Genomic DNA, 16,067 nt, shown 5'->3' on the forward strand with positions numbered 1-16,067 from the left:
TTTCTCTCCTGTACCGAGTCTCGTCTCTCAGGGGGAGTGACTGCCACTCAACAGTTGTGACCGTTCACAATGCTCTCCACAGCACTTACTCGTGGGATTTTAACATCAAAACTTCGTTTGACTGAGCTGCAGCGGCGGATCCAATGGGGCGAGTGATGTAGATTATTGCTTTCCGCCCAGGTGGCTTCGAAAAGTGGTATTTTATCGATATTTAGCAGAGAAAATGTATTTAATGTTTTATGCCTTGTTATGGTCTTTTTAAAATTCATATTCTCAGGTTTTTTCGGTAAAGTCACGTAGGTAAAACATTAAAAGTAATGAAAGTAAAATAAAACAAAACAAAAATAAAAATAAAATTCACGACGTTTCGGAGGCAACACAAGTCTCCGTCATCAGGTGGGACCGTCACAGCCAGATTAGCTGCATCAAGTGAAGCAATGATTCAAAATGTAATCCCTTATAAGCAAGTTGAAGGGGGGGAGGAGAGGGGGGGGGGAGTTCATCAGAATGTGGTAGCCAATGAATGGAACGTATCGGGAGGGAGGGGGGTGGGAGGGGGAGGGAGCCAACAAAACATTTGGCGACGGCTTGGACGCGGCTGCTGCGCACGCCAACACAATGGGCAGAAAGGGGGGAGGGGAGGTCTGATACACATGATAGAACAAAGGAACGAAAATGCCCATGTTTATACCAATGCAGGCTGAAAAATGAAGAGAGTACTGTTAAAAATAACTGGGGATGTTAACACTCGGTGAAGTAAATTAAAATAGTGCCTGTCAGATAAGATGGTCCAAAAAGTGTAATTAAGTCTTTTTTGCGTGGTTAATAACATCTTTCCAGTGATTACTGAGTTTGTACCCATCATCACGGTTGAAATTATGTGATGATGGGTACAAACTCAGTAATCACTGGAAAGATGTTATTAACCACGCAAAAAAGACTTAATTACACTTTTTGGACCATCTTATCTGACAGGCACTATTTTAATTTACTTCACCGAGTGTTAACATCCCCAGTTATTTTTAACAGTACTCTCTTCATTTTTCAGCCTGCATTGGTATAAACATGGGCATTTTCGTTCCTTTGTTCTATCATGTGTATCAGACCTCCCCTCCCCCCTTTCTGCCCATTGTGTTGGCGTGCGCAGCAGCCGCGTCCAAGCCGTCGCCAAATGTTTTGTTGGCTCCCTCCCCCTCCCACCCCCCTCCCTCCCGATACGTTCCATTCATTGGCTACCACATTCTGATGAACTCCCCCCCCCTCTCCTCCCCCCCTTCAACTTGCTTATAAGGGATTACATTTTGAATCATTGCTTCACTTGATGCAGCTAATCTGGCTGTGACGGTCCCACCTGATGACGGAGACTTGTGTTGCCTCCGAAACGTCGTGAATTTTATTTTTATTTTTGTTTTGTTTTATTTTACTTTCATTACTTTTAATGTTTTACCTACGTGACTTTACCGAAAAAACCTGAGAATATGAATCATTGCAGTCACGAAAGCTTCAAATCTAGTCTTTTTAAAAACCTTGTAATTTGGGGACCGCCTCCCTTGGGAATCTTTTAACTCGTTTATTAGCAACCCGCAAGTCATTTGGAAGTGACTGTCCATCTGTCCCACCCAGCCAGCCAGCAAAACTTTTAAACTTACATAGAACCCTGTGTCTCTCCACCTTTTGCCTTCTCTGTGCTGTATATCCCAATTTGTCTTACTTTGCCTCCATTTCCATCCGTTTCTCTATGTCTCTGTCCCCTCTTCTACCTCTCCCTCTGTATTCCTCTCCTCCAACAATAAGAACAACCGCCATTTGCCATTAAGTGGCGGTGACATCACTACGGCCCTTGTGTTAGGCTATGTGCACTTTAAGGCCACGTAAAGTGTCGAACGCCCGCTGGCAGTAGGTCATGGGACAGACCCAGGTGCCATGGGTTGGCCGGGGTGGAGGGTGGGTGGCAGGGGAGGTGTGACATCATTATGATGCACAAACCAAGCTCAACGCTGTGACATGCGGGTGACATCATCACGCAGATGCGATCAGTCACATTACTACTGAGCACGTGCACTTGTGCGCTAGCCAGCCAGGCAGACAGGAATCCAGGTAGAAAACTTTTTTTTACATAGTATTATTTATCCAGAAAAGCTGGGAGGGTCCTGCATTGGGTTTTTATTTAAGATTAACTGCAAGCGGCACAGATCTACAACAGAAAATGGGAAATCCTTCATCCGAGCTGTGTTGGTCGTCCTCCAAATGTAAAGCAGATGGCGACTATTTTGATGACGAAGTGCAGGACCACACATTTGTAACAATGTCCGTCTCACAATGTCTGTGTCACACAGTTCTCACCTGGTCCATGATGTTCGTGTCAGCCGAGAAGCGGTTGAGGATGTGTCCCAGCGGAGTCGTGTCAAAATACCTGAAGTCAGAAAAAAAAAACATGACTTACACCTGACGGTACTTGCCTGTAAACACATTGTCAATACTTATATCCAATTCTAAAAACTAAAACTAAACCCTTTTTATTTCACCAGGTAAGGCCCACTGAACTATGTAACTCTTTATCAGAAGCGACTTGGCTATCACAAATGATAGCATAACGAAGTGGCTTACTTGTGGAAATGTATAGCAGCCAAATACTCTGAACGCACGTTGATTCTAAATGTGGAGGGAAAAACCGGAGGATCCGGAGAAAAATTCAAGCGACAACGGGGAGAGAGAGACACAGGCAAACCCCACATATACAGGCGTCAGGATCGGGATCGAACCCACGACCTCTTGTATACCCGGCAAAGTAGTTAACATCTCGTCACCGATACTGTTGTCTTAGCGCTCAAGACCGATGCTGCTGTTACTCTGATCCAGAAAAAAAAACTTCACATTGGAAGCCAGCAACCCTGAAAACTTTCATCCTATCTCAAGCCACCCTTGCCTTGGAAAAATTCCTAGGTAGGGTCATCTCATCACGTGACTTCCATTCACCTCTCTCTCCATCCTCTAACAAACCCAGTACAATCGAGTTTCTGCCAACACCATTCTGCCAGAGCTGCTCTCCTACGAGTGGTAAATGACCTCCTTCCTCCTCAGATAAGTTTTAGAGCATGTGACATTTCATCTCCCATCGTGCCTATAATTTTTAGTGATGCTTGTTTACCCAGGAGAGCCTCACTGAGTCTCAAGACTCGTTTTCAGGAGGGTCCTGCCAAGTTTTTCACAGTATGAGGGCAATATTGCTGCTGAGTGTAATCTCAAATGAGTCATTATTAGGTGATTTTTTTGCATTGGAATGTCTGGCCAATATTAGTTATATTGTATGATTTATTAGGTATTGGAGGAAACTGGAGAAACCCAGAGGAAACCCATGCCAAACAAGGGGGAGATCATACAAACGCCACAGATAAAGAAGCCTGAGTCGGGAATGGCAGACCCAGACCGTTGCTGCTGCATGGCACGAGTGTTTCCACTGTGTATACATATATTTGTGACACCGTAAGTAGCCAACCGCACTCATCAGAGGTGCGGGGAGAAAGAAGAACAACCACTGTGCCACTCCGCCACCCAGGGGCAAGTCTCGTGGAAGATGCCCTAAGGCACGTACTCATGAGAAGCTAAGTAACGCCAGGGGAAGCCTTCGTCAGGTGTGGAGGGGCTGATGGTCACTACCTTCGGGCTCATCTCTGCTAAAGAAGCACCGCAATCATGCCGAGGGCCTCCTGCGAGGGCCTCGCTCAGACGACTCAACCAACGTCCCTCGTGCATCACAGGGGCCCGGGCGTGCGCGCTGCTACTACCTCATAGGTGCCAGCACGATCCTCTTGAGCATGTTGTTGTGCACGTTCCTGGCCGTCTTGAGGCCGGTCCACTCCACGGTGAGGGACGTGATGAAGCAGAGCGCGATACCCGAGCAGCAGAGCAGCCCGAATACCATGGGGTAGATGCACAGGATGCGGCAGCCCTGCAGCTGCAAGGCGACACAGTGATTGTATTTCGGAATCAGAATCTCTATTTATACAGTACTGGAGGAATCCGCTGAGCTATAAAGCTATTTTGCATAGATATCCAATAGCGGCGGGTCAGAAGGTTACAACAACAAACAATACCAAAACGCGATAGTATAGCAAAGGTAAACAAATCACATAAAAACTATTCCATGTTTAGTTTACCAGGTAAATCCCATTGAGCTATTAGCTTCTTTTTCAGAAGCGACCTGGCCACTTCGTTGATAGCTCAACCAAGTGGCTTATCACGTGGAAATGTACAGCAGCCAAAAATACTCTAAACGCGTGTTTCTAAATGTGGAGGGGAAAATCCATGTGACCACGGAGAGAACACACAAACTCCAAATATACAGCAGGCATCAGGGTCGGGATCGAACCCATGGCCTCTGGTATACCAGGCAAAGTCGTTAACATCTCGCCCTACTCAATAACAACCTCCACACTATCTCAATCACCATCACACTCAATCAGAATCGTATACGAGAATAAAGTGGAGTGTCCAAACAACTGGCAAGTGTCTCGTACACAGCGGCCTTACTGCTCACATTTGTAGGTATAGTCTGTTCTCCTACAATGTCTCGTGTTGTTTTCATAACGCGTATCGGATATAACGCGATGAATGTATTAGGAAAAACATTTTCTAAAACGCGGTTGAATGTAACGCGATTGAGTGAACAGAACAACGTCGCGCGAGTAGGAATAAACGGTTGTACGGCTGCCTCGGCGTAGCATCACACAAGGCGGGATGTTACTGGATGCTTATAGATGCTACCCACGTGCCTCAGGCTTTGTTCACCCTGTCTACACATCTCACGTGTTATCACAGACTGCTTTGCCCTATATTATTTATTATAACACGGTGTTCTTCAGGAACACAACTACCGCGTTATAGAATAGACTGTACATGCCACTGCAGCCAACTATACGGTCAAACTTAACACTTCATGTGAGGTGATGTGCACTCATGGAGGTGCACCCAGGCCTGATGAGATGGGTGGGAATGTGGTGCAACTGGACAGTGACTCCAAGCTTCAGGGGGTCCCCCAAATTATAATTTAAAAAATATTTTGGTTTTAATTTACATGGGAAGGGATAGAAACCCAGAAGTGGAAAGTAAATGAAGATTGAGTCAAGAAAAGTAATGGCTCTTACCCTGGATATTCATACGTAAGCCGTAGGTACCAGGCTGTCCAATTACAGCTTGAATCTTTGTCATGTTATTTGATTACAACGTTTTCTGGATGGACTCCTGGCTGGATTCCTGTCTGCCTGCCGGGAGTGCGCCCAAGTGCGCGTGTGCAGTGGTGACGTCACCCGCATTGCACAGCTTTGAACCGGGCTCACGCTTTGTGCTGACGTCACTCCCCCCCCCCCCACCCTGGATGTGCATCCCGCGAAATTGCGATAGAGGAGCGAGGTAGAAGAGGGAGGTAGTGGAGGAAGGAAGAGGCAGAGGAATGGAGAGGAGAGGGGTGGGGAGAGAGTGAAAGGGCGTGAAATGGATAGTGAGGGAAAGTGACAAACAGTGGCAGGATTAAGGAGAGGGCAAGGCAGATTCAGATGGGAAAGGGAGAGGTGGGAATAAGGAAAGCGAGGGAGAAAGGTGAGAGAAACAGGGAGAGAAAGCGGGAGGGAAGAGGATGAGATGGTGTGGAGGAAGGAGAGGAATATAGAGAAAGGGAGGGAGAGCCAGAAGAGGGGACAGAGGAACAGAAAAACTGATAGAGATAACAAAGCGAGAAATCGAGATAAATTGGAAAATGCAATAGAGAGAAGGCATGGTAAAGGTGAAGAGAGACAGGGCTCTATATAACTGGAGGAATCCCTTGAGAAATTACGTATTTTTTCACAGATGTCCAGTATAGGCAGGTCAGAAAAAATATCAAAAGTTTTGCTGGCTGGCTAGTAGGGAGGGAAGGATGATCACGTCCAAAGGACTTGCAGGTTTCTAGTTAATGATTAAAAACATACTTCATAGTTAACACATCCCTCCTACTTCCCCCAGCAGACATACCCTCATTCACTCACTCACCAATTCTAACGCCACACCCTAATACCCTAATTTCCCTCCCCCACAGCGTTCCTCAAAGCATCAGCAACTCCGCTCCCTCTCTCTCTTCCTCTTATAACGCTCATGCCCCGTGTGGGACCCCAACACGCTTGTTGGTGTTCTTCCGTTACGCTTCTACCCCTCGCGTTCCCCCATCCAGCCCCGTCTGTCTGTACGCTGTATCTTCCTGGTTTTTTTTCCCTACAAAATATATCTGGAAAAAATATACTTTTTAAACGTATACTTTGTAACAGAAGTATTTATGAGATGCTATGAGCATGAATGACGCTATATAACATGACAGTATTATTATGATTATAACTTCAGAGTGAAAGTCACCGCACGGACGTTGTGTTAAAACACGTGGGGATGGGGACACCACGTCGTGCCATGGCGATGCGCTAGACCGTCACTTTGAGGTCCTTATTTGTGCCGGACAGCTCGCGAACACGCAGCCCAGCGTGTCTAGCAGCCACGAGACGAGAGCCACGTGTTCGTTTTTTTGTGCGGGAGGGGGTTTCGTCTTCCTTCCGCAGAGAGGCTGCACGCTCGCCCCGGGCTCCGCCATACCGCCTGCGTGCCGTTGCCGTGGCTGCAGTTGGGCTGCTGCGCTGCGCCTGTGCAGTTGTAGGCATCGGACGTCCACTCGGAGAGCCAGAAGTCGATGGCCACCATGGCCGAGTGCTTGAGCAGCTGGGAGAGGATGAGCAGCAGCAGCAGAGGAGCGCCGCCCGAAGTGAGGTAGCGCAGGAACGCGCCCCACGGCAGCTTGGCACGCTGACGGAATACGGAAGATACGTCGTCCTCGTCATCGCTCTCCAGCTCCTCCTCTGCGGGCCGGGATTTCAGAGATCACACACAGAGCGCACCACCACGCAGGTGTCAGAGATCACACACGGTGCACTACCACACCGGGTGTCAGACATCACACACGCTGCACTGCCACACTGGGTGTCAGACATCACACACGCTGCACTGCCACACAGGAGAATGCCATTCAATCAACTGCACATGCTGAGGGTTCTCAATTATGGAGGATGTATCGAGCTCAATTAAACTTGTCAAGTACAATTAGAGAGATTACAAGGAAGAGTTGCGTATGTTTCCTGTGGCAATAGAGGAAGTACACTTTGCAGATTGAGAATGGGATTGCAGGAATGCGTTCATTCTGCACCATTGTTTTTATTTAAATGTTCCGCTATCTTCACTTATAAATTGCAAGGGGAAGGGGAGACAGAGGGAAGGAGAAAAATGTGGAATTGCAACCATGAAAATGTTGATGATAAGGGTGATGATGTGCTTGGGGTAAGGCAAGATGGGGTTTTCTGTCACTCGTAAGATCTCCGACTGGTTGACAACGATCGAAAAATTTGACAGTGTACCACCACGAAGTGGTTGTAGAAGTCGACGTGTAAGTGTGGACGTTCCCTAATCCCAGCAACGTCTCACCCAACGCCCACACCCTTTTGTGGAATAATAATCTCGGGTGGAAACCACTTTCTGTTTGGTGCAAACTGGTTGCATTGCATGGATAATTAATTTTCAACTTCTTTCATACTGTACATAGCCAACGATGCTAATCAGAGGTGCGGGGGAAGGACAACAAACTTAAGACAAAAAACAGTTCTAAAGAAATTCGTTTTCAATCTAGATTTAAAAGTACATAGCTCCTGCGGCTTCCTAATGTCAGAAAGAAAAGCATTCCAGATGGCGCGATGTGGGGACCATCTTTGTTCGATAGCTATCCAATAGCCGCTGCTGCGAGGATGACCGCAGTTTGCGTGATGGTGTATGCTTCTTGACGAGATCAGCAAGGTATTTTGTTTCATGTGTGGGAATAACTCTGTCTGTAATGAGTGCGACCTTATCATGTATTAGTTCGGCAACCGAAATCCGCATTAATGACGGAAACACTTTAAATTTACACCACTATTTTATATTAATACGCTAGTTTGATATTGTATATATAACAAAAAAATTCTGCCTGAATTCTTGTTTGGATTCCTGGCTGGCGCATGCCCAAGCTTGCGTGCGCGGTGGAGACGTCGCTGGGCACATCCGCGTGATGACATCCCCCCGTGTCCCACAGCATTGAGCCGGGTTTGTCCGTTGCGATGTTACGACTCCCCCCCACCCCCACCCTCCACCCCGACCGCGTGTATCCCACGCAAATGCGTAGTCAGTGCGGGAGGGAGGAAAAAAAAGGAGGGAGGGACACGTCCTAAGGATGTGCAGGCTGCTTATGCTTAAAAAAAATTATTCGGCAGAAAATCAGGTTAGGGGCAAGACGTCAATCAGCGGCCATATTTTTCTTTCAATATTAAACCTTTGGGATTGTATTCTATCGGTATCATAACAATGTGGCGCATTACGCTTACAATGTCCGTGTCCCACCACAACCAATACAGAACGCGTGATGACTACGTTCGGAGGGGGCGGAGCGTGACGGGCCCTGAGGGCTGGAGTGCGAGCGGCCGTTGGGGGTAGGTACCACACCTTCCTCCTCCTCGTCCTGCTGGGTTTTGAGCTGGGCTTCGCGCGAGTACATCGCCCGCCGGAGGTTCTTGCGCTCCAGCACGGTCTTGCTCTCAGATATCGTTTCCTGCAGCGGAAGCGGCACCAAAGCCCAGTTCATTTGAGGTCTACAATGACATTTGCTTACACCTGGCTAAGACCTCGAACGCAAGCATGGATACTTCTGTGGGTTAAGCTTCTGCTATTGGACAAAGAAGGAAATTAATGTCTGGGCTGAAAGGAACATCCCCTGGTGCTGAACTGAACAGGGAGAAGAATGGACGTCTGCATGTGAATTGGCAGCATGAAAATGTCATTTTATTGCGGATTTAGTCACGCAATTTTTTGTCCGCAACAAAAGTGTTGAAGGTAGGACGTGCTTTGTGAGTGGGTGCACGAAGGAACCTTCTCAAACTCCTGGTCCTGCCGGTTCATGAGCGTCTTCCAGTGTTCGTACAACTCGGGGTCGTTGTTCTGGATGTCCTTGAGGGTGCCCTCCCGAAGCACGGTCCCGTCCTTCATGGCGATTATCTGAAAATTCATAGAATGGAGTACGGGGGATGAGCAATGAACAGGCCATTGCGAAGTTTACATCCCGGCGGTTTTCTTATCATTCGTACATTTTAAACACGAATTTAATCACTGTAATATAGTAATACATCTTTGCACAGGAAAGGCTCACTGAGTAACGAGCAAAAACATTTGAAGAGGTTCCTGCTCAAAGCGTTTGTTCAGATGCAATCCACACACTCTGCCTGTGAGAAACCCTACCACACAAAACACCTGCACCAGTGCCGGGAAGTGCGAATCAAAAACGCACGCCACGTCGTCGCACACCACCGGTCTCCCGCAGCAGCTCTCACAATTCCGAATCCTCCTGCCGACGGTTCGTGCAGCACCCCTCTACGGCGGGTCACCGCCTGCCGCTCCAGCGAGGATCCCGGCCACGAGACAAGGAACGGGGCAGCGGCGGTGCCAGGACACGGCGGAAGGGGGTGGGGGGCGCGGCACCTACCCAGTCGGCGTGCGGAAGGTACTGCAGCTTGTGTGTGACGAGCACCACGGTGCGCTTGTCGTCACGCAGCAGCTTCAGGATTCCCTCCTGCATGAGGTGGTCGCTCAGGTGCACGTCCAGCGCCGAGAATGGGTCATCCTGAACGGGTGGGAGCAGAGGGTGAGAGGACGGGGGGGGGGGGGGGGGAGTCAACGCTGCTGAAAATGGTCGCCGGCGGTACGCGAGTCGGCCGAGGGACTCCTCTTCTCCCAGGTCAGTGCTCCCTCTGGCTCTGTCCGCAAACATCCCCACCGGGCCCAGCGGGGGTGGCTCATGGCTCCGGTTTGTTGATATAAAGGTGCAGCCTTGTCATTGATTGTTCGTGTATGTGTGTATGTGTGTGTTGAACTTCTTTCGCACTTTATGTAGCCAACCGTGCTAGCCAGAGGTGCAGGGGGAAGCACAACAAACTAAACACGTAAAGTTATTCTAAAGAAACGAGTTTTCAATTATAATTTAAAAGTGCATAACTCCAGTGGCTTCCACGAGACCAAGCTCTAGAGAGACCCACGAGAGGATATTTTGTTCTGCTTGCTCACTCTCTTCGGACGTCTTGGAGGAAGTGGATGTATCCACGCTTGATCACAACACACACGGCCCTCCAATTAACTAACTGCGGTGTACCCATTTATGCTGCTGGGTGGACGGAAGCCGGAGTGTTTAAGAAATTCGGCCCATTGTTTCACCCGCCATACCAGGATACAAAATCGTGTCTTACTTTGATAAAACAAACATTACGAGATCTTAAGTCCATTGCGGATCATACCGAATCAAAATACGAAACACTTCACCATGTAAGGTTTGGGTTCGTCGCAACTTGTCTCAAATCACAGCTCCCCTGTGTGTGTTTAAACTAACGCGTAAGAACATGAACTCCACTTCGCCTCTGCGGGCAACCTGCGGCTCACGGGCCACCTGTTAACTACCTCGCCTCGTATACAGGAAGTCGTGGGTTTGATCACAACCCTGACACCTGTATATTTGGAGTTTGTGTGTCTCTCTCTCCCCGTGGTCATTTGGATTTTTCTCCGGGTCCTCTAGTTTTTCCGTCCACGTATAGAATCCAATGTGCGTTTCGAGTATTTGGCTATAAATTTCGACGTGAGAAGCCACTTCGTTGAGGTATCATTTGTGGCCAGGTCGTTTCTGAAAAAGAGCAATATAGCTCAGTGGGCCTTAGCTAAAAAAAAAAATTTATAGTCCAGATTTCCCATCACTGCTCTATGAGGTAGAAGATCATGCAGTCAATATATAAACTGTGACTAACAGTAGTTCTCCTCAATTCACTACCAGTGGTTTGCATGTGCCCTTTTATGACAGCTTGTTTATGTGAGTATGTATGTATGTTGAACTTCTTTCGCACCGTACAGAGCCAACCGTGCTAATCGGGGGTGCGGGGGGGAAGGACGACAAACTAAACACAATAGAGCGACGGAGCCTATCGACCAGCTGGGCGTCACACCAGGTCACAGATGGCGAGATGCAGCCATGCCTGTAAAAGAGAAGGCAGGTGGAGCGGGCAGTGCTGGCGCTCACCAGGAACACCATGTTGGTCTCCTGGTAGATGGCCCGGGCCACGCTGATTCGCTGCCGTTGTCCTCCGCTGAGGTTGATGCCCTGCAGAGCGGTGGTGGCGATGCATGCGGGAAACATGGAGTCAAAGGTACAGGAGGAAGCATTCAGAAACGACTGCAGTCCTGAGAAAGGGGGAAGCGCTAAACGTTTTGTAATCGTACACAAACCCTGCGTGATGCAGAGCATCGAAACAGAGTTTACCAATTTGTGCGATTCCAGAAACGTGTCCAACACTGCCCAGCTTCCTCTACACACAGCTCATCAGCGACCCCACCACCACACTGCCCAGCTTCCTCTACATACAGCTCATCAGTGACCCCACCACCACACTGCACAGCTTCCTCTACACACAGCTCATTAGCGACCCCACTACCATACTGCACAGCTTCCTCTACACAGAGCTCATCAGTGATCCCACTACCACACTGCACAGCCTCCTCTACACAGAGCTCATCAGTGACCCCCACCACCACACTGCCCAGCTTCGTCTACACAGAGCTCATCAGTGACCCCCACCACCACACTACCCAGCTTCCTCTACACACAGCTCATCAGTGACCCCCACCACCACACTGCCCAGCTTCGTCTACACACAGCTCATCAGTGACCCCACCATCACACTGCACAGCTTCGTCTACACACAGCTCATCAGTGACTCCACCACCACACTACCCAGCTTCCTCTACACACAGCTCATCAGTGACCCCCACCATCACACTGCCCAGCTTCTCTACACACAGCTCATCAGTGACCCCACCACCACACTACCCAGCTTACTCTACATAGAGCTCATCTGTGACCCCACCACCACACTGCACAGCTTCGTCTACACACAGCTCATCAGTAACCCCATCACCACACTGCCCAGCTTCCTCTACACACAGATCATCATTGACCCCACCACCACTCTGCCCGGCTTCCTCCACACACAGCTCATCAGTGACCCCACCACCACACTGCCCAGCTTCGTCTACACACAGCTCATAAGCGACCCTACTACCACACTGCACAGCTTCCTCTACACACAGCTCATCAGTAACCCCACCACCACACTGCCCAGCTTCCTCTACACACAGATCATCAGTGACCCCACCACCACACTGGCCAGCTTCGTCGACACACAGCTCATCAGCGATCCCACCACCACACTGCTCAGCTTCCTCTACACAGATCTCATCAGCGACCCCCACCACCACACTTCACAGCTTCCTCTACACACAACCCATCAGCGATCCCACCACCACACTGCCCAGCTTCCTCTACACACAGCTCATCAGTGATCCCACCACCTCACTGCCCAGCTTCCTCTACACACAGATCATCAGTAACCCCACCACCACACTGCCCAGCTTCCTCGACACACAGCCCATCAGCGATCCCACCACCACACTGCTCAGCTTCCTCTACACAGATCTCATCAGCGACCCCCACCACCACACTTCACAGCTTCCTCTACACACAACCCATCAGCGATCCCACCACCACACTGCCCAGCTTCCTCTACACACAGCTCATCAGTGATCCCACCACCACACTGCCCAGCTTCCTCTACACACAGCTCATCAGTGACCCCACCACCACACTTCACAGCTTCCTCTACACACAGCTCATCAGCGACCCCCACCACCACACTTCACAGCTTCCTCTACACACAGCTCATCAGTGACCCCACCACCACACTGCCCAGCTTCGTCTACACACAGCTCATAAGCGACCCTACTACCACACTGCACAGCTTCCTCTACACACAGCTCATCAGTAACCCCACCACCACACTGCCCAGCTTCCTCTACACACAGATCATCAGTGACCCCACCACCACACTGGCCAGCTTCGTCGACACACAGCTCATCAGTGACCCCACCACCACACTGCCCAGCTTCCTCTACACACAGCTCATCAGTGACCCCACCACCACACTGCTCAGCTTCCTCTACACACAGCTCATCAGTGACCCCACCACCACACTGCCCAGCTTCCTCTACACAGAGCTCATCAGTGACCCCACCACCACACTGCACAGCTTCCTCTACACACAGCTCATCAGTGACCCCACCACCACACTGTCCAGCTTCCTCTACACACAGCTCATCAGCGACACCACCACCACACTACCCAGCTTCCTCTACACACAGCTCATCAGTGACCCCACCACTACACTGCCCAGCTTCCTCTACACACAGCTCATCAGTGACCCCACCACCACACTACCCAGCTTCCTCTACACACAGCTCATCAGCGACTCCACCACCACACTGCCCAGCTTCCTCTACACACAGCTCCTCAGTAACCACACCACCACACTGCACAGCTTCCTCTACACACAGCTCATCAGTGACCCCACCATCACACTACCCAGCTTCCTCTACATACAGCTCATCAGTGACCCCCACCACCACACTTCACAGCTTCCTCTACACAGAGCTCATCAGTGACCCCACCACCACACTACCCAGCTTCATCTACATACAGCTCATCAGTGACCCCCACCACCACACTTCACAGCTTCCTCTACACAGAGCTCATCAGTGATCCCCACCACCACACTACCCAGCTTCCTCTACACACAGCTCATCAGTGACCCCCACCACCACACTTCACAGCTTCCTCTACACAGAGCTCATCAGTGACTCCCACCACCACACTACCCAGCTTCCTCTACACACAGCTCATCAGTGACCCCACCACCACACTACCCAACTTCCTCTACACACAGCTCATCAGCGATCCCCACCACCACACTACCCAGCTTCCCTTACATACAGCTCATCAGCGACCCCACCAACACTCTGCAATTCACCAACTCTCAGACAAAGCAATTGAATGGCTAAATCTCTTTGAACTAAACCTCTAATAGCTAGTTTCTCTTCATTGGCCTACACAATCATCATCATCACGATAAACTGTGAAATATGCGTACGTTTGAAGGCTGGAACAAAAGTATCAAAATGTGTTCAGGCTTTGACATCCGTCATGGCACATCATACACCATGACAAACGCTTTTTTATTTATTTCTTCCTTCTGCTGTTATTTCAACAAACGTATGAACTGGCAAGTTTTTTTTATTATCAATTTAGGCTTCTATATATATATAAAAGACTATAATATGTGTAGATAACGGACAAATCAATCTCCATCCAGGCACATTACTTTCACGTCTATTTGTTATGAGACAAGGTGAGAAATACGGAGTACCAGGATGCAGCAGGGAAAAATGTATTTCCAAAAGGTAGTGAATACTGAAGAGGCGATTGAAAATGCATCCCAGAAACTTTTAATACAGCAGTCAAAATGTTGGAATCAGGTCACCCAGTAACAGCTTCTGGTGAGTACTGCTAAGATGATGAATAGAAAATAATATGAATAATCCGATTAAATAAAGCTGAAAGGGGTAAACAGCATTTGCCACAGGATGGGAAATTGGATCACTTAATTACGATGGACAGAATGGAATAGTCGAGAGATAAGTAACACATCAGGGAAATATTTACCAAAAGTTTTGTTGGCTTTTTATACCAATTATCACCCAATTGTGATGCAATCGGTGTCACACCATGCAACAAAGACAACCCGCAGAAGTTGACATCAGAGCATCATTCTCGAGTCCCTTCTGTCAGCTTCATTATCCACACGAGCAGCACACCTTGTATACGCCATGCAAAGAGCGTCCACTGCGTGGCAATCACAAAGCAATTCAGAATAACTATGAATTTGATAAGGATAAAACCAAAATGCATACACATTTCATGTTACTGACAATGAACTTTGGTTCAATGCATGAGGCCAAGGCTGGTGCTGGGTGGGTGCCCGGGGTGGGCCCTGCACCATCAACGTCCTGCTGGCCCACCCAAGTCCACTCCACCTAGCGGTCAATCACCATTACGGTGGCGGCTCCACACAGCAGCTCGACTGGACTCCCCCCTCACCCCCCCACGTCTGACAGCACCTGCAGCTGGGCCTGCATAAAGCTTTAATCCGATCTTAATGAATCACGTGGTAGTAAACTTTACCCTGCAGGAGATTTGGTTAGGCGCGCACTTTGTAATGATTGTTTAAATGGTGGTAGTACACTGACCCGCTCTCCGATCATCGTCTGGTCTCCCTGTGGCAGGATATCAATGTCTGGCTGTAGAGAGCAGGCGTCAATCACTGCAATGTACCTGTTTGAACAAACGAGGCACCAATTGTAAGGCACAACATGTGTACCCTGCATGGAACAATCAGGCACGCACGCACACACTCACACAGAGGAACGCATACTCATATACTCACACACTAAAGCACATACAAAATCATCAACTGCCGTTCACCATTTAGTGGCAGTGACGTCACCGCAGTGCCTGTGCTAGGCTAAGTGCACTGTGAGGCCACGTGAAGTGTCGAAGGCTCACTGACAGGAGGTCATGGTATACACCCAGGTGCCATGGGTTGACTGACGGAGATGACTGGCAGATGCACCACCTGTGCTCCCGACTGTGCCAAGTTTCTCCGTTTTAGTCACCTGGCGCTCCGCTCGTTGTTGTGAGCGTCGCTCCTCTGCCCTCTGCTGTTGCTGGAGGGAGACTGCCTCCAACTGTCCAGTAGCTTCCTTAACTCGCCTTCTCCACAGAGGCCAATCTAAACACCAATGTACCAGTCATTGGCAAGTCCAATCAGGCCCACATCCTTCTGTACCAAATCAGTCCATCTGCTGTCTAGTCCGAACCACACCAATTTAGCCCCCTCTATCCAGCCAAACAGAAGCAACTTCGACATGCGGTGGCTGGGCATGTTGGCTACATGACCCAGCCAACGCATCCTCGCCTTCCGGGGGAAGCACACTGATGAGCCTGCGTCCAGATCTTTCAAGGATCTGTGAGCTCCTCACAATCCAGTCTGGTT

General features: G+C 49.3%; 1 protein-coding gene across 1 annotated transcript; it reads right to left on the reverse strand.

The window, feature by feature from the left end:
• Positions 1-2,094: 2,094 nt before the first annotated feature.
• Positions 2,095-15,341, reverse strand: LOC144740460 (ATP-binding cassette sub-family C member 9-like). Its single transcript, XM_078623305.1, has 8 exons — positions 15,262-15,341; positions 11,147-11,227; positions 9,572-9,709; positions 8,962-9,087; positions 8,539-8,644; positions 6,613-6,872; positions 3,786-3,955; positions 2,095-2,413 (listed from the first exon to the last, which is right to left on the reverse strand). Exons 1-8 carry the CDS (start codon positions 15,274-15,276, stop codon positions 2,329-2,331), a joined length of 981 nt encoding a protein of 326 aa, XP_078479431.1. The 5' UTR covers positions 15,277-15,341; the 3' UTR covers positions 2,095-2,328.
• Positions 15,342-16,067: the final 726 nt, after the last annotated feature.

The sequence above is a fragment of the Lampetra planeri genome, unplaced genomic scaffold, assembly GCF_965212315.1.
Source record: "Lampetra planeri unplaced genomic scaffold, kcLamPlan1.2.h2 scaffold_2174, whole genome shotgun sequence".
NCBI lineage: Eukaryota > Metazoa > Chordata > Hyperoartia > Petromyzontiformes > Petromyzontidae > Lampetra > Lampetra planeri.